The 24,796-nt window shown below is 48.1% G+C and overlaps 7 protein-coding genes across 7 annotated transcripts; 5 read left to right on the top strand and 2 right to left on the bottom strand.

Moving 5' to 3' along the window:
* Positions 1-1,921: 1,921 nt before the first annotated feature.
* N7517_005654 (translation initiation factor 6) lies at positions 1,922-3,089 on the top strand (the record flags this gene model as incomplete). Its single annotated transcript, XM_056723384.1, has 5 exons — positions 1,922-1,956; positions 2,018-2,089; positions 2,248-2,334; positions 2,428-2,616; positions 2,729-3,089. The coding sequence occupies 5 exons, from the start codon at positions 1,922-1,924 to the stop codon at positions 3,087-3,089; spliced, it is 744 nt and encodes a 247-aa protein (XP_056579634.1).
* Positions 3,090-3,720: 631 nt separating this feature from the next.
* set2 (SET and WW domain protein) lies at positions 3,721-6,603 on the bottom strand (the record flags this gene model as incomplete). Its single annotated transcript, XM_056723383.1, has 4 exons — positions 3,721-4,281; positions 4,355-4,435; positions 4,485-6,097; positions 6,213-6,603. The coding sequence occupies 4 exons, from the start codon at positions 6,601-6,603 to the stop codon at positions 3,721-3,723; spliced, it is 2,646 nt and encodes an 881-aa protein (XP_056579633.1).
* Positions 6,604-8,671: 2,068 nt separating this feature from the next.
* Positions 8,672-9,833, top strand: N7517_005652 (putative AT DNA binding protein; the record flags this gene model as incomplete). Its single annotated transcript, XM_056723382.1, has 3 exons — positions 8,672-8,713; positions 8,764-8,878; positions 8,980-9,833. 3 exons carry the CDS (start codon positions 8,672-8,674, stop codon positions 9,831-9,833), a joined length of 1,011 nt encoding a protein of 336 aa, XP_056579632.1.
* Positions 9,834-11,247: 1,414 nt separating this feature from the next.
* On the bottom strand, positions 11,248-14,032 carry N7517_005651 (serine/threonine-protein kinase; the record flags this gene model as incomplete). Its single annotated transcript, XM_056723381.1, has 6 exons — positions 11,248-12,456; positions 12,508-12,645; positions 12,696-13,490; positions 13,578-13,727; positions 13,783-13,852; positions 13,929-14,032. The coding sequence occupies 6 exons, from the start codon at positions 14,030-14,032 to the stop codon at positions 11,248-11,250; spliced, it is 2,466 nt and encodes an 821-aa protein (XP_056579631.1).
* Positions 14,033-14,347: 315 nt separating this feature from the next.
* N7517_005650 (TRAPP subunit BET5) lies at positions 14,348-15,121 on the top strand (the record flags this gene model as incomplete). The annotated part of the gene is made up of 5 exons (XM_056723380.1): positions 14,348-14,384; positions 14,454-14,652; positions 14,737-14,882; positions 14,949-15,037; positions 15,101-15,121. The coding sequence occupies 5 exons, from the start codon at positions 14,348-14,350 to the stop codon at positions 15,119-15,121; spliced, it is 492 nt and encodes a 163-aa protein (XP_056579630.1).
* A 4,562-nt stretch (positions 15,122-19,683) lies between these two features.
* On the top strand, positions 19,684-21,339 carry N7517_005649 (serine/threonine protein kinase SAT4; the record flags this gene model as incomplete). The annotated part of the gene is made up of 1 exon (XM_056723379.1): positions 19,684-21,339. One exon carries the CDS (start codon positions 19,684-19,686, stop codon positions 21,337-21,339), a length of 1,656 nt encoding a protein of 551 aa, XP_056579629.1.
* Positions 21,340-23,314: 1,975 nt separating this feature from the next.
* On the top strand, positions 23,315-24,494 carry N7517_005648 (amphiphysin-like protein RVS161; the record flags this gene model as incomplete). Its single annotated transcript, XM_056723378.1, has 6 exons — positions 23,315-23,327; positions 23,403-23,453; positions 23,593-23,638; positions 23,704-23,777; positions 23,835-23,982; positions 24,041-24,494. The coding sequence occupies 6 exons, from the start codon at positions 23,315-23,317 to the stop codon at positions 24,492-24,494; spliced, it is 786 nt and encodes a 261-aa protein (XP_056579628.1).
* Positions 24,495-24,796: the final 302 nt, after the last annotated feature.

Below are 24,796 nucleotides of genomic sequence, written 5' to 3'. Positions count from 1 at the left end.
CAACTCGAAAACGGTTCCAATCAGGGAGTCCCTAGAATACGCTTACTGCATCGTGATGCCAAAGCAGCACTGTTTAACCGAGTTGCAGATCACATCTGCAACAAGGGAATCAACTCTCTTCCAATCTTCAGGCAGAACAAACGGGTCCGAGATGCTGTACGCAGATATGCGACAAAGCAAGCCTTAAAACATGATAAGATCGCTAGAGTCGAGAACCCTGGCAAACACGGTTTCTGGACGGATGGGACAAGGAATCCACTTCTCTTATTGCGTGATCCTCTAGCGGGAGGGGTTTGAGCTTTTGCTTCTTGAGAAGCGAATCAACATGTGTTTATCCTTGATCGTGCGTTATAATTGGGCAAGTCTATGGTGCTCAACTTCAAAGCATCATTCTCATATCGCCTCTACAAGATCTCAGGTTAGTGCAAACAGGACAGACTTGAGTGCTCTGCATAGCGTATCATCTCTATATGTCCTGAGAGGCTGTCCGTTTCCTTTATCAAAATGCAAGATGATGCTAACTAATGTGACTGCTCATAGATGAACACACATACTCTACCTCTCCCAGAGCCCTCGGCAGTCCCCCGAATGGGGATCTCACCGTCCCAGGACCTGCTTAAACAACAAGCCGTCGACCGGCTCATGTCCTATATCCCTGTCATCTGGGGAAAGTCTCGAATACGAGATACATGGTGGAACGTCCACCTCGAGGAAGAAGGCCGCTCAAGTTGATATGACAGGACCTACTACTAATGACTTGCACCAGTCATCTTTGCGGCACTTGTGCGGGGACGGTTCGAGGGTTGTAGGATGGCAAGTTCTACTCCCAACCCTGGCCATTGTCCATTTCGCATCTCCCTTCGCATGAAATATTTAACTAATTTGCTTATCCCATAGAGTCATACGTAGATCGCGTATCATAGTTCAGTTGAGGATAAGACAAGCTAAGACTGTGTTTTCTATACCAGTCAACCTCCATGTACGATAGATCGGGCTCAGATGAATTTACTGCTCGAGCTGTTCAACTTGGTTCATTCCCGGTGTTTTGATTCCAATTTCTCTATGGTATAGACCTAGACCAAGCACCCTTAGAGGCTGATATCAGGGATCTTCTTCAAATATGTAACTAAATCTACACCTCCATCAAGCGCGTGGGTAGTGAACCTTCGAGGTTTAGTTTAAATACGTAGTTCAGAGGGTCTGCATTGATTTCCATTTCTTTGCTTGAGTAAACCGATTAGCTCGACGTCTTTGGTTATTACCTGGGCTGTGACAAGGTCCACTTTCCAGTGAGAGTGGCGTAAATAAGTTCATATATAGATATGAGATGGGGTATTATAGTTATGCATATAGTATTCATATATGAAAGGGAAGTATAAAGGTATGGATTTAGTATGACTGGGGTTGACATGGTATGCCATATTCTAGCCAAGACCTATATTCTGTGGCTGTGTATAACTATGACTAGTAAATAGTACATGATAAATAATATACTAGAAATGGAGTATACTAGAACTGAAGTAGAATGAATCATCGTCAGCATGAGACAGAATGAGTCAGTAGAAGTGAGGTACCGGTACTTAACTTACCATACTGTACACCATACTGAAACAAGTACCAGTACATTCTGTCAACCCACCAACCTCGCCTCTGCGGCTCCGGCGGGGCAAAACTCAAGCGACACTCTGATTGGTTCGAGCTTTTGTTCTTTTTTCAGTTGGATCGCACGTCTCTGCCAATTTATTTATCTTTCGGCTTCATTCTGCAAATCCCAGACCGAATACTTGATTTCATAAAACTCGACAGATTCTGTTTCTGTTGATTTTGCATCTACTAGCTCCGCGCTTTTCGCTACCCCGCTCCACACCGCACACTTTTTCTCACTCTGCTCTTTGCACATCTTCCTGATACTCAGATCATCATGGCTGTTCGTGCGCAATTCGAGAACTCGAACGAGTAAGATACTAGCGAAGAGCGTTCTAGAACGTTGGGGCTCGGGCTGACAGTTTCTATTTAGGGTTGGCGTTTTCTCTTGCCTGACAAATGCCTACGCTATCGTTGCTGTTGGTGCTTCCGAGAACTTCTACAGGTGTGTGATACAGAAGGATGGGATTGGGACTTGGGATGGCATTGATAGGAATGGTGGGTGTTGAGGCATACCACCGTCAACGCCGTGCTGTTTCAAATCTCAATCTCTACCTTACCCCAATACACCCATGAACAACCCCAACTAACACTCAAATGCAGTGTCTTCGAATCCGAACTCCAAGATGTCATCCCCATCTGCCACGCAACCATCGCCGGAACCCGCATTGTCGGTCGTCTAATCGTCGGGTAAGTCGATCATAGCCAGTTCAAAACGAACAGCTTTTTCCGCCAAGAAGGAAACATACAAGAAAAACGCAAATACTAATATCTCGCCCTCAGTAACCGCAAAGGTCTCCTTGTCCCCACAACCACCACAGATCAAGAATTGCAACACCTGCGCAACACGCTTCCAGCCGAAGTCAAAATCCAACGCATAGAAGAGCGCCTTTCCGCGCTTGGCAATGTTATTTGCTGCAACGATCACGTTGCAATCGTGCACCCCGATCTGGAGCGTGAGACCGAGGAGATGTGAGTACCAATCCAAAATTTACAACGTCCTCAAACCCGCTCTCACAATTCCATTCATATCCAAACTTTCTTCTTTGCTTTTTCTTCCAAAACTGACATATTTCTTTCCCAGCATCGCCGATGTCCTTGGCGTAGAAGTCTTCCGCCAAACAGTAGCCGACAACGTCCTCACAGGTTCCTACATGGCCCTCTCCAACCAAGGTGGAATCGTGCACCCCAAGACCTCAATCCGCGACCAGGACGAGCTCTCCTCCCTCCTGCAAGTTCCCCTCGTTGCAGGCAGTGTGAACCGCGGCTCACCCGTCGTCGGTGCCGGCATGGTCGTCAACGACTGGCTCGCCATCACCGGTCTCGACACCACCGCCACCGAGCTGAGCGTTGTCGAGTCTGTGTTCAGACTTGGCGAGATGGCTCCCGGTGGTGCCGGTGGTGCCGGTGTTAATAAGGATAGTATTGTGGAGAGTTTCTACTAGATTTTGTTATCTTATATAGATTTCACTTCTGGTCTCTTCACAGTACATGGTCCTGTTCTTATTTTCACGCTGGAATGATTTTTTGATTTGAGAGTACTGGTACTTCCTTTTTTTTTGGCCCTGTTCGGCTTCTGTGTTCTCTGCTCTGTTCGGTCTGATGGGTCTTTCTTTGGGAGTCTGTAATGCCTGTGCTTGCATATACTCGAATGAATTATGCATGATGGATGGAATGTGTGGTATCAAAGATTATATTTAAAAAATTAATCGAGATATAGATGTTGACACTTGACAATGTCGATCATCGAGATGGTCTTTGTTCTTATATAGTAGATGTTTCGTATGTATGCTATAGATCTCCAGAAACCTTGGAAAGCATATGAAGCTTACAGCTCAAGACAGGCTGAATTGATGCAAACTATGTATGATAGTGGCACTTGGGCCCGGGGGTATTGACGACAGCATAGAAAGCAAAAAAAGATAAAAATGGCACAAAAAGAACACGTTAGAAGCAAAAGTAATGCAGATTGTTGAGATATCAGTTTCAATCCCTCCTTCTGAATCTCTCGCTTTTTCACTCGCTTTTGGGTATTGATGCACAAGCACAAAATAAGACAAGAACCGCTGGAGTTGCCTACACCCGTCCCTCGATACTGATCTGAGGTTGCTCCGTTTGTGGTTCATTCTCCGCTTCTATCTCCATGCCGTCGACGCCAGCGCGGGAGTCGTCTTTCGGAGGTGAAGGGTTACCTCCAGTGTTTCCCATGCTGGTGTCACCGTCGGCATCATCTTCGGGACGATCCGCTGGAGGGGGCGGGGGAGGAGGCGGAGGAGGTGTGGATTTCTGTCGTTTGGAGGGAGAGTTGGCTCCGTCTTCAGCGCCGTCAACATTTAGGGTTCCGTTTCGCTTGCGTTTGAGGGGCGCGGCGTCATCGTCTTCCAGGGGAGAACTCGCAGGTGCACCGGCGCCGGCTTCATCGTCGCCTGTGCTAGGGACCTCGTTTCCGGCGTTTGGAGTGGCATCGTGCGACTTCTCACCCTCGAGCTTCTCGCGATCCACGTATTTGGCTGCGGCCTTGCGGAAGAACGTCTTGCAGTAATTTTTGACGGTTTGCTGGTGCTTCGTTGAGATCTTCGCGGTGGGATCCTTGACGCGATTGTTTTTGTAATCGCTTTCAACGAGCTTCTTTGCAGTCTATTAATGGGGAATGTCAGTATAATTACATCTCAGGAGAAAGGGAATCGAAAGTGAGGGTCTATGATCTTACCTCCTTAGCAAATCGTTTCAGGTGATGGTCAGGGATCTTGTGTTTGTATTGATCCACCACGGGCTTGATATGCGGGAAAAGCTGTGATGTGTTAGTCCGGTTGTATCCCGTGTGCTGCATGGATACTCACAGTGTTCTCGTAGATCCTCTTCTGTTTCTCCAACGGAAGCTTCCTCCACTTCTCTCCATCTTTGTGTTTTCTCTCCGGTTGATCGGCGGAAGGCTGAGGAGTCACGGGTGTATCAGTTCGGTGATCGGAGGGTGTGTCTTCCTGGGTGTTCATAATCCCGTCAATGATACTCTGCAATGCCAAATTCTTTTGATTTTTGACAGGCTGGCCCGGCGCAGGAGTTGCAGGAGCAGCAGGTTGAGTTGGCCGTTCCCATGTTGTTTTGCCTGATGCAGAGTAGTAGTAAACGCGACCCTCCGCCTCCGCAGTATACCATCCCTCAGGCAATGGTCGAGGACCACGACGGTTGGGTTGTCTAGGCCGCTGAGGACCTCTGTCTCTTCGTTGCTGCGCTGGTCCACGAGGAGCATCGTACACAGGGGAGGGAGAGCGAGTAAGAGATCGCTGGCGCTGCTCTTGTCCAGTTTCGCGGCGCTCGAACTGGTTCACTGCCTGCTTCGCGTCCTTGCCGCGTTTCATACGCGGGATTCGGTAGGCGACTTCTAGCCCAGCCCAGCTCTCGAGAAGGGCGGCTGCTTTCTTCGCGACACGTTCATCATCACAGGTCGTCAACGGCCGGATGTTCGTCTCAATCTTGGAGTCTTGGATCTTGTTCCGGGTGAGTCGCGGGAACCCGTCGAGGATGTTCATGATCTGCAGCACCACGTTCTGGTCATCCTTCCATTGAGCGAGCTGGGAGTTCAAGATCTGATATCCGTGCATTCTGACCACGCGATTGCGAACGCGTTCGTCGTCACAGCGCTGGATACGGCCCAGCAGTTTGACCGCGATCCACTTCTCCTGGCACTGCACAAGAGCTGCCATGACCTTGGTCACACCATCCTCATCCAGCGACTTGGGCTGCACGCTGTCCACATACTCCTCGTCATCCTCTTCCATCTTCTTCTTCTTTGGGCGTTTCGCCACCACAGTATCCCAGCCATCGGCCTCATCAATACCCAGAGCCTCGATAGTCGCATTCGACAGCTTGGTGGCACGTTCAGTCTGAGTGCGTCCGCCGATGAATCCCGTGCACATCGGCTCCCCGCAGTAGCAGGGCTGGGGGTCGGCACCGTATCGATCAACATTGTAGTTGAAAACCAGCTCCTCGCCGGCCTGAACAGCGCGCTCAGCGAAAATTCCCATCCGTAACTTCTCGCCCACAACCCATTTGTCAACATAGCAGTTGGGATTGCACGAGTGATTGCAGAATCGTCCCAGGTTGCCTCGCTTGGTCGCATCGACGAATTCGCCCTTGTTCAAGGACATAAAGTAGAAGTGCTTGATGCCCTCCTCATCATATTGTCTCATGCGCTTCCGAAATTGCTGTTCTCCCACCACCTCACCGACATATTCGTAAATCAATTCGCCCGGGTCGAGGTTCTTTTCCGCGCGCAATCCGAATCCCTTTTTTTCTGTTTTGATAACGGAAACCGGTGCGAATTGTCTTTTTTGAAACCGTTGGTTTTGGCAGTCGGCGCCGCAGCCGCAGTCGCCTGCACATTCGATCTTGGTCGCGCGGTTGATACAGTCTGAGTCCTCGCCACACGCGATATTTTGACCAATCTTCGGGTCTACAGAGCGGATCAGTGATATGCTCGCGGGACGTTCAGTCAATGCCCAAAGTGAGAGATGTCCTGTTGGGAATCGGACAAGAAGACACCGAAGCTACTCGAAAACCAAACTTACCCCACTCTTCAGCGCAATCGCATTCCATAGCATGTTCGGTGTATCCCATGTATTTGTTGGCGTAGATACAGCCGGGGATCTGTTCAAAAGTGGCGAGCGCATCCTGGGTGCTATCTGGCAGGTGCGTGTACAGCGGCGGAGGTCGCGACGCGACCTTCTGCGACGAGCTGCGAGACAGCTTGGGCGGTTGACCCGGTTCCTGCTTGAGGACAATCTCGCCGATGTGTTCCTTCATTGTATCGGATACGTCGGAGTTGGGGGAGGACTCCTTTTTCGGAGGGAGAGGCGATCGGGAGGAGGTACGCGAATCGCCATTTTTCAAGTGATTGCCGTTTACCGGAGAGTGCCGCTCCATTTTGGGCTCAGAGTCCGCGTGGCCATGAGCAGACATGACGACACGGACTACGATGGGGAAGATATGGGGAGTAAGAGAGAGAGAAGAAGAAAAATAAAGCAAGATACGGAAGTTCGGGGATTCTGCCAGGATATGCCCTCGGGAATCAAGGGGGTTTCCAGAGCGGTAAAAGGTAACAATCTCATTGATAAAAAAATCTCCTAATTTGACTGAAACCGAAGCTATTGTCATTTCGCGTCTCTCACCGCCTTGCTAGTCTGTTGTTGTTTTTTTTGTATAGACGATGGGTTCTTTGGTTGAGAGCTCAGTTCCACCTTAGAGCTCATATACCTCGAGGTATAACTCTGTAAAGGGAGAGTGACAGTAGTCTTTCCTCGATCCCAGTGTTTTTCACATTTATGTTCCATGTTCAATGTTCAATGTGTGGTGATTTCAAATATTGGTGACAGGGATCAAAGCCGGTCTGTCAGCATAGACCTTCGGTGATATAGTTGTTGACGACCGAACCAAATAAAAAGGGGGAAATGTAGTACGTGAAAGTTCAAAAATCGATTGGAGGAGAAAGCAAGAAAAAGCGCGTCTGCATGTGTTGTTCGTCAACGTGGAGGAGTCTGTGCGTGTAGATTAATTTTACATATTTACATTATTACAGTATAATATATATAATTTACATAGAATAGAATAAAATAAAATATATATGTATCATATAATATAATATATAATATAGTAAATGATATCAAATGTGTACTTTATATATATATATGCCTCAGGCTACAAAGTATACTTGTCATCCCCCCTACTTCACTTCACTTCTCTCTTTCCCTCTCATCTTCTCTTTCTCTTCTCTCTTCATACCATTTACTATCTAATTATACTCGTATTTTACAAACTTGAACCTCATGGCTGCACCTCGGCGGAGTCACCTATCTCCACTCGGCTCGTCTCTGCCAATCGTCCAGGTCCATTTTCATCAGAACCACCCGCTGCATGACAGACGCGCATTTTTTCCTTTCTGTACGATCGCCCACTCTAACCGCCCCTGAGGCTAGCTTCAAACAAAATCATTTTCTGTCACAGATGACCCAACGTCCCGGGCCAGTTAAGCCTATCAAAATCCATACTGAGCTCCATGATTCCACTGTTTACCGGAAAAGACACGACGAAACCAAAATCATGCACTAAAATGCCCCCAAAAACAAAACAAGAAATAACGCTTCCTTCAACTGTCCCTTGGTTCTGGAACTGCCAGCCAACCGTTTCCCGAACCAACGATTGCTACTCGGCTCAATCTAAGCCCATCTTATACATCGTATATTGCCTCCCCTCAAAAGACCAAAAGACCTCCCCCATCCGTTCGATATGCAGCCCCCACTCAATCCAACCCCTCGATTGTACTTTCGGAGGAATCAGAAATCCAGTCTCCCCGCTTCCCGGTCTCCTTAGTGGTAATTTTGGCCCTTCGAAACTCTTCTGGAAAAACATATGAAACTTATCTCGGCTGAAACGCCCTCTACTGATCTTGGTATGCACTTGGTACTTTACCATATTCTTCTACCTGTACTGTAATACTCTCCAGAAAGCATCGTCCCTGCAGCTTTCCTCCCGAACGCTGGTCTCCTGCGCGATCCCGGCTGTTCAAGTCCGTTTGGCCAGAAAATCCTCCTGTCAAAAAATACCCAGAAAAAAATTAATTGGGCTTTTTGCATGGAGTTTGATTCTACTGCTCTTTTTTCACTTTCTTTGGCTACCAAGCCTTCAATTGTCAGATTGCTCGTTTTCCTCTGTCATCCCTTTTGTTTCGTCTCCGCGTGGGAGGATATGGGGACATAAGAGACCTCTCGTTCTCTGGCGCGTGTCTTTTGATTGATTTAATTTTTTTTTCTTTCTTACTTCACTCTTTCGCTTTTCCTCTCAGACATAAATGAAGGATCAATTGCTCTGAATTGTGTATCACGACTCTTGACGACTGCTGTTCGCTGTCCTTTTTCCGGGATCATCTGGGAGGCTTTCTTTGTTTTTTTTTTCCTTCTTTCTTTCACGTTATATTTCTTTTCTTTTCGGGGGGAAAGGGAAGCCGGCTATAATCCGCTTCCATGGTCTGGATATGTCGAATCCATCTGATAGGCCATGGACCGAGGAGGACAAGGTATGGAAATTCTTTGGCCGGAGGTGAATTTGATGCTAATTAACAACCAGTACACTCTACTCACCGAGATCCTCAAGAAAGCTGGATTTCCTTCCAGCTATCTAGTACGAATGATTAAAGAATATGGAATCACTCCAAGCTGGGAGCATATTCCCCTTCCTCAAGGTATTATCGTCCAATTGCCAGCCAAAGCCAAAAGAAAAAAAGAAAGGAAAAAAGCTTTGCAGATTGATATCAACATGGCGCTAACACCTGCCCCGGTCAAGGCCGTTCACTCAGCTCGTGCAAAACGGCCTATCTCAATATGGTTCAGCAGCCTGCGCATCCTCCAACACATCCAGTGGCTCCGTTTCCACCGCGATCCGATATGACCGGCCCGCCAGCCCCAATGGACCCTAGCAATATGCGCAAAAGGCCGTTGTATCCTTCCGACAAGCCAATCCCCCGTGCAATCCAGCCAAGGCCACCAGCCAGCACCGCCTCCTACAGCAGCGAAAGTGGTGCATCGGCCCAGCTCTCCCCGAGACTAGATATTGGTCCTGGAGAACCACCCCGTAAACGCGGACGTCCAAGCAAAGCAGAAACCGAACGACGCAAGCTCCTAGCCGAGGCCCGTGGCGAAACGTACCCTGCCCCTCGACGGTCAGGGTCTGGCAGACTCAGAGTCCCTCCTTCACCGACCAGCCCCGCGGCAGGCCCATTGTCTACAGCATTCCCGCCGGCACCCCAAGCGTTCCATGGACCCAAACCAGGCCCAAGCACAATGCTCTACGACACTTCAGCCATGCGCTCAGCAGTTCCACCACCTGGCCCCGGTCCCGCGCCAACTGACGAGCGCCGCGATATGCCAGCGCGTAACATGGGCACCAACATGCGCGAGCTACCCCGGCCAACAGAGATGGGCCATCCCCTCCCTTCACCACACGCCCTACAATTAGGGCCCCCAGACGCGTTTCCTAGACTCAGCAATCCAGCCGAACGGCCCTACAGTTTCGCAGCAGACCGATTCTCTCCGCCAGACAGTGGTCGGCGTGACTCGGTCACTAGTCGATCTGACCAGCCACCAGGACCATACTCGGAAGGACGAATGAGCACACCAGCCGAAAAACCCCCACGATGACCATTGTTGATATTTTCCTTTTTTTATATCGTCATTTCCTTTTTCATTTCGATCCCAGTCTCGATTATACTTTTCGACTTCGATTTCAGCCTTTTTTTTTTTGAGGCCCAAGCGCCATGACTGAATGATCAAGCCATTGATGAACAATAGACAGCGTTTTCGTGTTGTGTTTATTGTGCGCGGTTTTTCTCCGAGCTCTTCAAGCGACCCCCTTTCACACCTCCGACTTTCCCTCGACAATACACCCCATGCACACCTAACCCTCTCATTTTATGCCCGTGTCTCTGCCTAGGTATATACCCAAGGATAGACCACGGGACGGGATGGGAAATGCTTTTCTTTCTCTTCTCTCTTTGTGACAGTGACCTTCATACATCTATTGATGCGTCCACGAGTTCCCCACGTTCGATGAAGATAACGGCTTTCATGTTCTTGATATTCGATAATCCTATTGAATCTTCACACGCCCCAATTCAAGCAAGCGAGTCCTTCCACTGCTACTCCTGCTTCCCACTCGTCTCCTAGGCAACAATCTCAATGTAATTGCTTTTTCTTTCTCCCCAATGTTTAGCTTGCTATGCATTTGATGATGATGCATTATGTCTTTGCTACATGGCGGTTCTTTGAGCCTTTCAATTTGAAGGCCTCTTTACCTTGTATTTTATCTTGCTATACTTCTGATATTTGATGACTTTCTGGTTCTTGTTCTGTTGGATTTCGGCTTTATTCTCTTCTATCTTGACTCTCCTACAGGATGATGTCCCACATTCTTTGCCCTAGTTAATAATGGACTGAGAGTATCAATCTCATATCATTTCGGCCCTTATTCTTCCTCCATCCTTTGTATATCATAAGTGGAAATCCCAGAGGTACCCAATTCTAACTCCCCGACCCCATATGAATATGACTTAACTTGCTGTTGAATAGCTCAAGGTATACTGGGCATCTCCCTAACATATCACTGCCATTTATGTATGAAAGGATGGACGGGAATTTGGTCTAGCGGTTGTCGTTGGCGACATCTTGGGCGCTCACTTGGACCCCGTCCATCCTCAGCTTGGGTGCCGTTTGATCTCAAGTTGCCGGATCGCCTATGGGCGATGACCTTTTTTTTTCCGTAATGTTTTTCCGATGCGACCAAGTCCAACCGCACTGGAGTTTATTGAGGTTATACGGGCTCTACTTCGGGCGAATGTCCCTATCACACACGTTCCAACAAGGATTGCAAGTGCCGAAGTACTCTCTTCAAGATTGTCATGTTCATTTAAACAGGCCAGCAGTGCATGTATATAGGCCAAAGGAAATATTAAACAGAAAAACCACCTGTCACATGATGCCTTGAATGAGATGCCATCCATACACAAAGAACAAGGAACAAGCCTCACACAATTCTATTCACACACCTTCCAGCCTATCACTCTGAACTACCAGATTTCCCACGAACTCGATCAAGAATTCGCTGCAGCTGTGCCTTGGAATCACCGCTCCCCTCCGTAGACGACACACCCGTCGCCTCTAGAGTAGACGGTTCGGGCTCGGGTATAGATTGCGATGAAACCGACAGGCGTTTGGGGGGATGAGGATGGGGGTTGTGGTTCTGCGAGTAATCTTTATCTTTACTTGCATCACCACCCTGCTCCTCCAGCCCCTCCGCCTGCCGTTTCTGCAGCATCTGCGAGCGCATCGCGCTAACCACAGACCCGAAGCCTGAGGGTGTTCTCGATATAGAAGAAAGAGTGACCTGATTCCCAATCTGAAGATCCAACTCCTTCTCCTTGGCCAGTTTCATCACTTCAGCGCTATTTTTCTCGATCAAGCGAGTCAGGTACAATTTCGGGCCGGTATCGCGGTCTCTCAGGCTGTGCTTGATGCGGTCTAGTTCCTTCCTGTATGCCGTTTCATAGATATTGAAATCCGCAGCACCCGGCGATTCACTAACAAACTGTACCGGCTCGTCGTCCCCCATCTGGTCAGAAGGATCCATTGAATGTTCCGGCTCTTGGAAGATAGACGCCGGCTCATCACTAATTTCCATGTCAGGTTCCTGCTGCGAGGAACCGTTGTATGTAGATGGTCCAATGAAAAGGTAGGGAAACTCCTCTTCCAGCGGATCACGGGCATGTCCTCTCGTCCCCTCCAGGCTGCGCTTAGTACCCGAACTTGCTCGTGAGAGGGGGATATGAGGTGATGCCCATTGAGAAATGGATTGAGCCTCGTTGCCAATATCAGATTGAGCCGGGAACTCCCCATTGCGGATGGAGCCGGAGTCTTTTCGCTCGGGCTCGAACACGCCGCTGGGCCTTTTGCTGCTATTCGGGCTGTGCTCGGGCCGGGATGAAAAGCTGGCTGAATCGCTAGACCCGAAATTTCCAGAATTGTCGCGGAATGCGGCAAAAGGATGCCGGCTGATGACCTTGCGCGGGCCTGCACTGCCATGGGCGTCATGTGTTTGTGGAGCTGCTCCTACTGCTGGAAAAGGTTCGTCTGGGTCCATTTCCATTGGTGGCTCGACGAAGCAGGCATCGTGGTCTCCGCCCAGAATGCTCTTACCGAACATACTTTGAATGGGGGATTGTGGTTTGGTGGGATCTGTTAGTCGCTTGAATTTCTTGACAGCTTTCATCTGCGGGTCTTGTTAATGGATATCCTGTCGGAAGGAGGAATAGTAACATACCACGGTCATGAGATGTCCCATGTTTGTTGTAATGGCCGAATTCATCTCCTCCTCTGTTGGAGGCTCAATGAGTTGCGACGTATTTTCCTCAAATGACAGCAAAGGATCCGTCCCATTCTTCGTTACCCAAGGGTGTTCCTGTTGTATCTGGTCAGCATTGGCGAGTAGTATAATTGCGATTGACTCACTCGTAAACCAAACATATCGATTCGCTTCTCTGGATCTTTCTCGAGAATCCGCCCTATCATATCTTTGAAACCTTCATCTGACTCGTCTTCGTAGACCAGGGGATCTCCCCTGATACTATCATACAGTTCGAAGATGCTCTGCTTCTCAAACGGCAGCTTTCCATATCGCAAACAATATAGAGTTACCCCCATAGACCAGATATCCGTCGCCTTTCCGGATACATCGCCATGTTTGACCACGCACAGCTCTGGTGGGAGAAATGCTGGTGACCCCGCTGACTTGGCAGTGAACATGTCTGAATCTTTTTCAAACATCTCCGATACGCCAAAATCGACCACTTTCAGCATGTCGTCGTTGGTCACCAGACAGTTGTCCGGTTTTATATCTCGATGGACGATGCCCTGCGAATGCAGGTACTCGATTCCCAAGATCAGATCACGGAACCAACATCGACATTGCTCGTCATCATACGGATCTGCTCTCTCTTCTAGCCCGACCTTCATGACAACACCCTTCTTGCACATTTCCATCACCATATACAACGAGTCCTCTGACGGATCGTCCAAGACCTCGATCAACGACACCAGGTTGCTATGGTTCAGTTTCTTCATGATTGCAATTTCCTCCTTGATCAGATATAAAGGGTTCTTTGCGGTCTCATTATCGTCACCGGAAGGATGCCGATGTAACGGCGAGTTGAAATCCGATCCTGGCCGACTCGGACCTCGCGGTCTTCGCAACAAATGCGACTGCGCACGTTTCCTCAGTCTGGACTTGGAGAATTCCTTGACTGCCTGAATTTACAGATAATTTATCTAACAGTTAGCGTCTCCATTTCCCCATACTGATCAGGCTCATGTCCCGCAGGTTCGTGCTCATACATATTCATTTCCAAACTGGTCTGCAGCCAGATGGACAGCCCCGAACGAACCGCGTCCTATCTCCTGCCTGATCACATATTGGTTGATTCGATGTTCCGCGGTACCGTCATCTTGACTCGTATAATACTCGGAGCGGGCGTCCAGTGTTTCCTAGTCCGCGGTATCAGTTCTCCGAAGCTGTCACAACGGCATTGGGAGCACTGACCTTCACCGGACGCCTTGCTCTTGGGTTTCGTCGTCTGTGCCTCTGAGTACTGTCATAGGACGCAGTAGACCTAGTTGCAAATTGGACGTCAGCATGGTACATGGGCAAAAATCGATCTCCCGCAGATGTTTCACTGTGAAACTCACCCAACTCTGCTCGCCTGGGGCCGCACATCGTTCATACCCTCTAGTGAGTCGATAGAGGGCTCTGCGGATATATCCGACATAGGGGTTACCACATTCCCATTCATTGAAATACACTTGACCACCAAGTGCTGGTGATGTGTGGGGTAAATGAGGAAGTTCGAAGCGGGGGGTTTTGAGTGAGCGGGCTGTCAGCCTTACGAGGCCCTCTTTTGCAAGGATTAGACACGGATAGAATAAATGGTACTAAGCCTTATGGTATATTTAAAGAAAAATCCAGTCGAATCAGAAATCCCAAAGAAATTCTAGGCAGCTCCTTTTTTGATATGGGCTTTTGTTATCGATACGGGAGCTAATTTCACCGCCTCTCAGCCTCGGAACTCCCCTGAACATCAACAACTTGTTTTAAGGTAACATACACAATGGTCGTCTACTCGTTCTACATCTTTGATCGGCACGGTAAGTACCATATTATATATATATATATATATATAATTGAATCATCTTCATATACTAACTGTCATCCAGCGGAATGCATCTACAAGCGCCGCTGGCTTCCGCGCCCGACCTCCACCGTGGGGAAGTCTAGGTCTGACACGGTCTCCGGCTCAGCACCGACCGGTCTTGGCCAGACAGTGCGATCGACCGATGATGATTCGAAGCTGGTCTTCGGTACAGTCTTCTCGCTGCGAAATATGGTGCGCAAGCTAGGGGGTGAAGAGGACAAGTAAGACTGCCCCTGAAGCAAACCAGACATGACCTGCGTGCTGGCTTTTGGATGTACGAGCGAAGCCGATGCTAACCGAACTAGCTTTGTGTCATTCACCACCAGCCAGTACAAGCTTCACTACTACGAGACACCGACGAATACCAAGTTCGTCATGCTGACGGACCTCAAGAGTCCCAGCATGCGCATCGCGCTGCAACAGATCTATATCAATCTATTTGTGGAATATGGTTCGTGTGGTTTATTGATCTTTTTTGGCAAGCTCGGACAGTGCTAACTCGGTTCGATCTGTTTAGTGGTTAAGAATCCCCTTTCTCCGACCGAGCATCCCGGCGGTGTGGGCGTAAACAACGAGCTATTCGAAGAATCATTGGAGCAGTTTGTGGTACGTGCATTATAGTTCTGGCATGCTGCCTTCGTTGTTGACCTGTGTGTTCTGATCTGGTAGCAGACTCGAGTTCTGTCATGATATCGAACTGGGCATCCTTTCCGGAACCTGGAGCTCAGCTCGCGCGAGCAAGTCCACGTGAAGGAACATCCATACGGAGAAAGAAAGTCCATGCGAAAGAAGAAGCAATTCCACGCCAAGGAAGGGAAAAGCGCCGGTATTTCACTACTGGGACCTATCGACGTTAGCATACACAAATCGGGTATTTCAAAGGCGTGGGAACGGCACGGCTGCATGGCTCCATGGCTGCAATCGAGCGCACACCGCAACGGACTCGCCCGTTGTCACGCACACTGTTCCACGGGCACCTGCATGTAACAGCATTTGGTGAGAAACGAGATTACCGCGGCCCAGCACCGAAGCCAAGCACGACAGGGGTATTCATACCGCCTTTTCATGTATGGCTGCGATGCAATGAGACCAGTTGCCTTCCCACGTGGCATTACCAGCGCCACTAGTACGCTGTGCGCCGGGAAAATGACGGGGCAGAGTGTCCCGGGGGCCGGCCCGCAAATAGCTCGGCTGTTGCATATCAAATGCTATCAACCAGGAACGCTGAACAGAGATATTTGGTCCTGGTGTTTGGGAAGACTCGGAATAATCGATTACTGGATAACGCAATATCTATGCGAATTGTCTCACTATAGGCGCAATATTAAGTTTCCGGCCTTGGAATGCCTGTTCATAGTAAACCTGGGGTATAGATCGTATAAACCAAAGAAATACCGCAGCCACCAACAACGCCATCGAAGTATGCAGACTAGATCAGGGTCTAGAGCCCCAACCATACTCTCAATCCGAGCAGCTATAGCCAAGAAGCACTGCCAAGAATCAGCTTCCCCAAGTAGCCCAGCGTGGCTCGTGCGTCTACTTCTACATGGAGGCAATGACCCGAGAAGCCGATAGGTGGTGACTCGAGGATCAAGTGATATGGATAGATCATACAATAATAATTGGATCTTACAATTGCCTCTCCCTAATGCAAGAAAAAGCAAATCTCAATAAACAGATACCCACAGCTCTCAGTTTCAGGTGAGATCGTCCCCATCCTGCATGACTTGGCTAAAGCACAGACATCCACACAGGTTTAGCACAACGTCCACAGATACGGGACAACAGATGCCAAAGACAAGCTCCGCCCCCTCCAATTCACAGCTCTCTTGCTCCGCATCTGAAATGTAGTATTTACTAGTGGATACCACCGGCACATGCACGCAGAATAAAACAGGATGCTACAGCTTATCTCAAGCTCGGACTATCCCGTAACGCTAGAATGTCGCAATGCAAAGCCAACCAATCCTACAACTTTACTGCTGTGGTGTCTGCCTGCAACCACAAACTGGCGGTCAAGCATGCCCCGGCTTGAATCGGAATTTGGGTTGCAGCCGGTATTGGTGGCTTTATGGTTGTTTTTACACTTATACTAACGGGGAGTTCCCGTGAACTCGATCACTACTCCATAAACATGGGCAAAGCGGAGATCTTGGAAATCACCTCCAATAGAGCCCAAGACATGTCACCAAGGATGCTACGATTTAGGTAATCCTCTTCTCTTGGGATCAACTGCGTCCCAAGAGTTCGTATACGCATGCAGAATAGCGATCTGAGCCGAATCAGTGTATCCTGAACCCTTTGGTGGAGGGATACCTCTATTACTAGCATAAATGTGCGTAATGGTAACTCGGGAGGTTGGATAAGAAATATCATAGCGGATTATATGGTTTCTGCATTGGCGTAGAGAAAGGCGTGACGGAGGCCTGGCCCTAATCAGTTCTCTTTTTTGGGGTAAGATCAAAAAGAAAGGAAGGAATTGGTGCCCGAAAGTGTATTATAAAGATCAACTGTGAGAGGATTGTCTATAGCAGTATATGTAGCTAGGCTAAGCTAGCTATCAAAAGCGATTGGACTATGGAGCACAGGGTTATTGAAACACACTAACATAGCTATAGGGGCGAAGTACCGTAGTTGAGAACGAGTTTCAATCTGAAAGAACGATTCTTATAAAACTAGATATATGTTCAGCCCACAGTGAATTTGAATCTATGGTTCGTTCTTGGGTCCAATGTGTTGCCCTTTCTCGATCTAGGAACAATCTACGGAGTAACCAGGGGGAAACATCTGATAAACTTACAAATGAGATCAAAAGAAGAGAACCTTGGAATCTTGGGATCCTTGAATGATAGAATAAGCAGTTGAATTTATATGTATACAAGTATCTATAGTGTAATCAATAGTCTACATTGTATGTGCACAGGAATGTGGGATTGACTGGAATTTGAGAAGAGGGGTAGCTGGAGATATTAGACCTGTAAGTGCATATAACATTGAAGATAGAAGGCTTGGTAACAATATGCGCTGTCGCATGTTGCATAGTGCCTTTGTGCGAAATTAAGATGGGTTCCTCTTAGGGCTGTGATTGGCGAGTGAAAATCCCTCGTCCTTAGTTCTAGATACGGAAGCTTGTGTGAGAAAGTGGAAATGTTGTTTTTTTGTTGTTTTTTTGCGATACAAGTATTGTATTTCAGCTCTCTTATTCCTCTACAGCCGATATTCCTATTCTATTTTTCTTGTATCCCATTGCCGAGGTCAGAGGGAGGTCAGGACTAACGGGCTTATTCGGAAACCAACAATCCGGGGTAAAAAGAACATTGAATAACATTATTCTAATATACCGCTAGCTACTACTTGGTACTAGCTCGAAAACAAAGCCTGGGTTCAACGCGAAGCTCCTGCTAGTATGGAAATCCCACTGTCAAGAATTCCCCACACGGAAGCACCAGGGAAATTGCATCCGAAGAGACGGTGAACATTCCGCATTCCACATTCCAATAAATAATATGGCTGACATGTTCCTGTGTAAACGTGATAGGCCCCAAGAGAGAGAGAGAGGCGATATATTCTATCCAATACTTTTCAATTGAAGTTCATATTAGTCAACCTGCACCACCATCAAATGCCGTCATCTAGCCGACGCTAGATAGCGGAAAGCTATTCTCCATTGTATTCCCCTATAACGTACTAGAGCATTATGTACGTTGTACATCGCGGGGACATTCATCGCACGGAGACCCCACGCGGTTTTCCATGATCCCGATGGAGAGATGTGCATGAGGTGATCGACTATTACGTCGAAGCGATCTGGCTATCACTGGCTATCACTGGCAGGAATTAGTGTTCAGAAATGGGGGTAGGATCGAGTTGCGCTGAACGTTGAGAAAGTAGCGAGTGAGCACGGGTATAAACGGAGGATCTGACAATTGGTTGCAAGGTGATTTAGGATTTACGAGGACAGTGTCCTTTTGAGAAACTACATAGTTGATTAGCAACCTTGGAAGGTTTCAGTGATCCGGATGACATAACTATAAAGAATGGTCTGATCTTACTATACTCCGTACTATGCTTCACAATCCCCCAGAGTAATAAAGCACGTCCAAACGTCCTAACAGAATCCAATCATATCGAATGAACAGATAGCTTTGAGGTACATAGGGAGTACCCCTCAACTCGCTACGGTACCTACTCTGCCGCCACACTGTGCACCCAGCACATCGGCTGGTGCGGGGCCCAGTCGAATCAGGACTGGGCCTAGTCGTGCAGACTGCACAGCCTCAATCCTTTGATGTGGTGGCGGAACTATCAAAGCTACTTTTCTCGGCACTAAATATTCTAGGGGATTGGTGTATATTTGTAATAAGATAATAGCATATAGCATATAGTAGCATATATATGGAAAAGACGTCAGCCAACGTCATTTAGGTATATAAATAATATGGGTACATCTAGAATACATGTAATTCTTGATCGAAGTACCCATTTTTCCAGGGTTCCCGAAAAAACCTGTACTTATTATACTCTTACTACTTCCTTTCATTACACATTAAATCTCTCAAAGCCTCGGAACGGACCTCGGGAATTCATTCCATCTTGAAATGTACGCCACTAAAGAATGTGTGCTAAACAAATATCTAGCCCTAGATGTATCTAGACCTTAGGGTCTCACCCGGAGTCGCCGTATGCAGTATGTAGCCCTATAGGTCAAAATCAGAAGTAAAGCATTATTAATCGAGGGTGTACTCCAGGACTCCGTACCGTTGCAGTGTCCACATTTTCCCCCTTCTCTTGGGGTTTTTCTTTTTTTTTTCCCTTTATATCATTTATGGATTTAGCTATGTAATATATTACTCCGTAATTCCCCCCCCGTACAAGATTTTCCTGTATTTCAAGTTTAGTATCGCCAAATTTATCCCACTCACTTCCCACTTGCTCTTTATTTTTTTTTAAATTTTATTTTTTTCTCTCTTTTATCGATCCTCTATATACTCCCCAGGGACTCCTCGTCGGAGAGCATCATTTTGGTGTGCGGTTCTTCCATACCTCTTTGTGTCGTCACCTGCCCTTGTTGCCTCAGGCCATAAAAACGAGGCCTTCAATTTTTTTTTTTTGCCTCTCACTTCTCTTTATCCTTACCATTAAGATCATTTCGATTCGCAGCTGCGAGCTGTAGACGCTCGTCTTCCAATCCGGGGAGCATTTTGTATCCCACCCCTCAACTCTTCCAATCTTCACCTCTTGATCCACCGCACATGACTCCACCTTCCCCTTCACCTGTGCCTTCCGCAGTCTCTTCCGCCGCAGCTTCACAACATTCATATGATCCTCGGGATGGAGATGCTTCGGTAACACAGGCCATTGCGGGTATGAACCTGACTGCCCACGCAAACGGAGACCACCATTCGGCAGCCTCTCCCGCCAAACCGACTAGAGCTACCATGGCTTCTCGTCTCACGCGCATGTTCTCAAGCTCTGGGAAAAACTCTCCCAGAGACCATCATGAAGGTCCTCGTGACCTATCTGATAGTAGCTTAGAAAGTATCCAGCCTCTCAACGGCAGGACCTCTAAGCCATCATCTCGACCCGCCTCCAGACCTCCTTCTAGACCTCCCTCAAGAGGAGAGAATTCTCAAACGCCATCACGAAACCCATCACTCAAGGGTGACGCCGCTGTCGCCGTGGAGAAGACTGACAAGAAGAAGCCGGATGATAAAAAGACGAAAGAGGGAGCCCCAGTTCACAAACGATTTGAGGTTCTGACGGAAGCTCTCGGCAACCACTCGCATAACCTCAGAAGTGCTAGACGACAAGAAAAGCTTACCGATCTACTGCGGGACATGCTGGGTGGCCGGAAAAAGGACGACCAGGTGGATGAACAGCAGCTCTCACTGATGTCGACCTGGATTGATCAGTTCAAGACGGAACGTGATAAGTTGGCTGCTGATAAGAAGGGTGGCCCGAATGCCACTGCTTCTCTGGTAGACAAGTACGGCAAGTGCCAAGAGATTGTGGGCCGCGGTGCTTTCGGTATCGTGCGCATCTCACACAAGGTCGACCCTCAAGATTCCAAGTGTGAACAGCTGTATGCTGTCAAGGAATTCCGCCGCCGGCCTCAAGAAACAACCAAGAAGTATCAAAAACGACTGACTTCTGAATTTTGTATCTCATCCTCTCTTCGTCACCCAAACGTCATTCACACTTTGGACCTCTTGCAAGATGCCAAGGGAGATTACTGTGAAGTCATGGAATACTGCGCTGGTGGTGATCTCTACACCCTGGTCCTTGCTGCCGGCAAGTTGGAGGTCGCCGAAGCCGACTGCTTTTTCAAGCAGTTGATGCGAGGTGTTGAATATATGCACGAAATGGGCGTCGCACATCGCGACCTTAAGCCCGAAAATTTGCTCTTGACCACCCACGGTGCACTCAAGATCACCGACTTTGGTAACGGCGAATGTTTCCGTATGGCCTGGGAAAAGGAAGCCCATATGACCGCCGGACTCTGCGGTTCCGCCCCCTATATCGCCCCGGAGGAATACGTCGAGAGAGAATTCGACCCCCGAGCGGTTGATCTCTGGGCCACTGGAGTTATCTACATGGCCATGCGCACCGGACGGCATCTTTGGCGCGTCGCGCGCAAGGACGAAGACGAATTCTACCAGCGGTACCTAGATGGTCGCAAGCATGAGGATGGATACGCTCCAATTGAGACGTTACATCGGGTAAGAACAGCTAATCCCCTTCCTGCGGCCGCAGGGCAAAGACTTATGAATTCTCAGGCTCGTTGTCGTAACGTGATCTACTCCATCCTTGATCCCAATCCTTCTCGCCGCATCAACGCCTCACAGGTTCTCAAATCCGAATGGGTACGCCAGATCAAGCTGTGCAAGGCCGGCGAGGAAGGGTTTTGATTGTTTCAACACAAAAAATTGTTAGGCGTCGAGGTCACAGGCCCGCTCCTTAAAGGTTTGATAGCACCGAAACTATCTTACGTTTGCATCACAGGGTGGTTATTTATCATAGACCCATTCGAGGAAAGGCTTACTGATTTTTATCCTTCGAATGCTCCTAACTTAGAAGGAGGCCCTTATGAAGGTTTTTGTTTTGCCTTGTTCGTTTTATCCTGTTGGCTCCGGCGCATTTACACTGTATCCCCCTCGGCCTCTTCAGCCTGTGCTCTATTATATCGATCCATCTTTTAGCTTGTCTTTTTGTCTGGATCCTCATGTCTTCAACGTCAATGCAACGAAGAATCATGACCTTTTTCTTTTGATCCAGTTTTTCCTTTACGATTCGGAGTTTCTTCTCGTCCGGTTTTCGCGTTACGGATTTTCGGCAGATACCTTGAAGTTTCTACGGCGTTGGCGGGCAATTCCCCATTTGAGCTTTTTTTTCCCCCTTGTACCACTATGACAAGCCCAGCTTTAGCGGGCCAATTTGGGCATTCTCACTTGGGTTGCGGGTCCTGGTGCTCCTGGGGGTTATATGATTGTAGGCAGAGGCTGCCCGCAACAGCAACATGATCAGGAACAGGTATTGGTGCCCGAGTGAGATATCCTACACTGGAGGTTGTCTGAACCTTTTTTTTGCTTTGACTTTTCTCGTTATGTCGAATTATAGTACATATTCCCAATGCTTTTTGTATGTACGGCTTAGGCATTCTGAATTTCTGTTATATGTGACTTGTTCCCCGTAGCAAGATACACATTTATCCCAGCATACCAGATTCATCTCAAGGTCTTATTTCCCCTACAACGAGAACCCTTCAAGTTCACAATCTACAGCCCCCAAGCACTATGACATCAATTCGAAGATCGGCGTCTCTCGGACCCAATGCAAGATCCACCAAGTGTCACCGAGACGATCAGCACGGTGCTGTAGATTAGGCCCGATATCTTTCCAATATATATACCTGTGATATCATTCAGCCTGTATCCTCCGATGATATTCATCCATGCATACGCTAGAAAAAGATGAGGCCCCAAACACTCTGATGCCATCGCGTGTCATATATCAAACTAGCGCAGTCTAATTATTCTCACATGCGTCTCACTAATTATTGTACATACTTTAGGTCTGTATGCAACTCGGTAATATATGCAGCTAAAGAGGTGGATTTTTTGAACTCTGCAACTTCCGGATACCCACCAAGTGCCGACCAAAAAAAGGAATCCCGAGTAAAAGTCGAGACACTAGGCATTTGTCATTTGTTCACACATTTGTACTTGGCACTGGTCATATAATTGCCAAGAACCGTACATAACACAGTTACTTAGGCATCAGCATTACAGCCTAGGCGAAGTGGATTAGAATACCTCAATATGCACATGCCATGCAGACGTATTATAGTGGATGCAAGACCCAGCTTTACACTTATGTTATTGAAGGGGTAATTTTGTTCAAACTTTTCCGTTATCTCGCTCTTGATTGCTCGACCAGCGTTAAAGCGGCTATATGCAGTAGGTTGGAGTAGGAATGTCACAACGTGATACCGATATATAATATATACCTTGGCATGATTTACCTAGTATTACCAGTCTATGTATCTTTGCAGAAATAAAAAAAAATCCCCTGACCCTCGCACCTGAATAATGCAACGCTGATGTAGACTCCAGCCCTACCAAACATGACGTATCCGCATCCGGAAAATATGACATAAGCAACACAGCCACACACAGCCACATAAACCCGTAAGGCAGATCAAGTCGGTTACCTTGGCATTAGGTTCAGGACCTCCACGACTTGACCCTACAGTATAACCCTGTGTTTTCTTATCAGGCGCGACTGCAATCACCCACCTTCGATTCCAAACCCACTCACACCCTATAACCCACACCAACTCGAAGCCGATCCCCATCTCCGGGTCCTCCGAAGCACACCGCCACCATGTCTTGGGCAGGTACGCCTCATCCCCAATCCCTCGGACTCACGAACCGGTGCCAATTTGAGCGAATCTAACTGGATGGATGGATAGGGTTCAAGAAGAATGTCAACCGTGCGACGACACAGGTGATGATGAAGACGGGTGAGTTTGTCGAATTCTACCCCGCAATGAATCGAGAAAGGGCGATCGGATACGATCCCCGATGGAGATACGCGCCACCCGCTACGATTTACTGCCGCCATATGGATGTGAATAGCATGCTGAAACACTAATTGTATAGGTCATGTCGAGAGAACGAATGATCGCGATTATGAGATTGAGGAACGGTATGGTTGTCTTCGCTGCTGCCTATGGATGGTTACGGGACTGGAACTAATGTTGTTCATTACAGGCGGTACCGAACTATGGAGACTGCTGCGAATCGGTTGCAGAAGGAGGCAAAGGGATATCTGGATTCACTACGAGGTTGGTGATCTTTTGCTTTGCTGATTGGATCTGGTTCAATTGGCTGATTCTTCCTAGCCATGACGGCGTCCCAAATGCGCATTGCGGAGACCATTGATGCCTTCTACGGCGATGCGGGAACAAAAGATGGTGTGAGCCGGAGCTACAAGCAGGCCGTTGAGGATCTTGATGCCGAGACCATCAAGGCTCTGGATGGACCATACCGGTAGGAGATCCTTGTTTTACTGACGAACACACATGAGTAGCGCTGACAGAATCCAAAGTACCACCGTCCTCGACCCCATCTCCCGATTCTGCGCCTACTTCCCCGACGTGAACGAATGCATCAAGAAACGTAACCACAAGCTACTAGACTACGACGCTATGCGCGCCAAGGTTAAGAAGCTAGCCGAGAAGCCTGACAAGGATGTCACCAAGCTGCCCCGGACCGAGCGCGAAGCCGAGATGGCCAAGCAGGCTTACGAGCAGCTGAACGAACAGCTCTTTAACGAACTCCCCCAGCTTATCGACCTACGTGTGCCTTACCTCGACCCCAGCTTCGAAGCTCTCGTTAAGATCCAGCTGCGCTTCTGTGCCGAAGCGTATTCCCGCATGGCGCAGGTGCAGCAGTATCTCGATGCCGAGACTCGCGACCAGTATGCCAAGGGTGATCTGGATAACCGTGTTGAGGAGGTTTTGCAGGAGATTCGCGATTTGAGCATAGCTGGAACCGTTTGAGGTGTTCTTTTAACTACTCTATTAGCATAATACCGGATGTTTCTTTGCTGCGTTGAGATCTGTGCAACAGACTCGTGCTTTTCTTCTTTGCTTTTGTCGATAAGATATCGGCAACTATCTCCATGGCGTTTTCTATGTATATGATTAATACATGAGCTGACTTTGAACATTGCTCTTCCTCACTTTCTTCAATTCCTTCGCCCGCGAATATGAAGCAATCACATATAACCAACAATCATGATGGGGAGGGGGTATAACTTGTATTTACTCCAACAAAATCCGTAATCTACACATCAAAGACT

Source organism: Penicillium concentricum, assembly GCF_028827145.1.
Source record: "Penicillium concentricum strain IBT 3081 chromosome Unknown utg000002l_segment0_segment0, whole genome shotgun sequence".
NCBI classification, from domain to species: Eukaryota; Fungi; Ascomycota; class Eurotiomycetes; order Eurotiales; family Aspergillaceae; genus Penicillium; species Penicillium concentricum.
The sequence above is the reverse complement of the archived record's forward strand: the minus strand, read 5'-3'. Positions and strand labels throughout refer to the sequence as shown.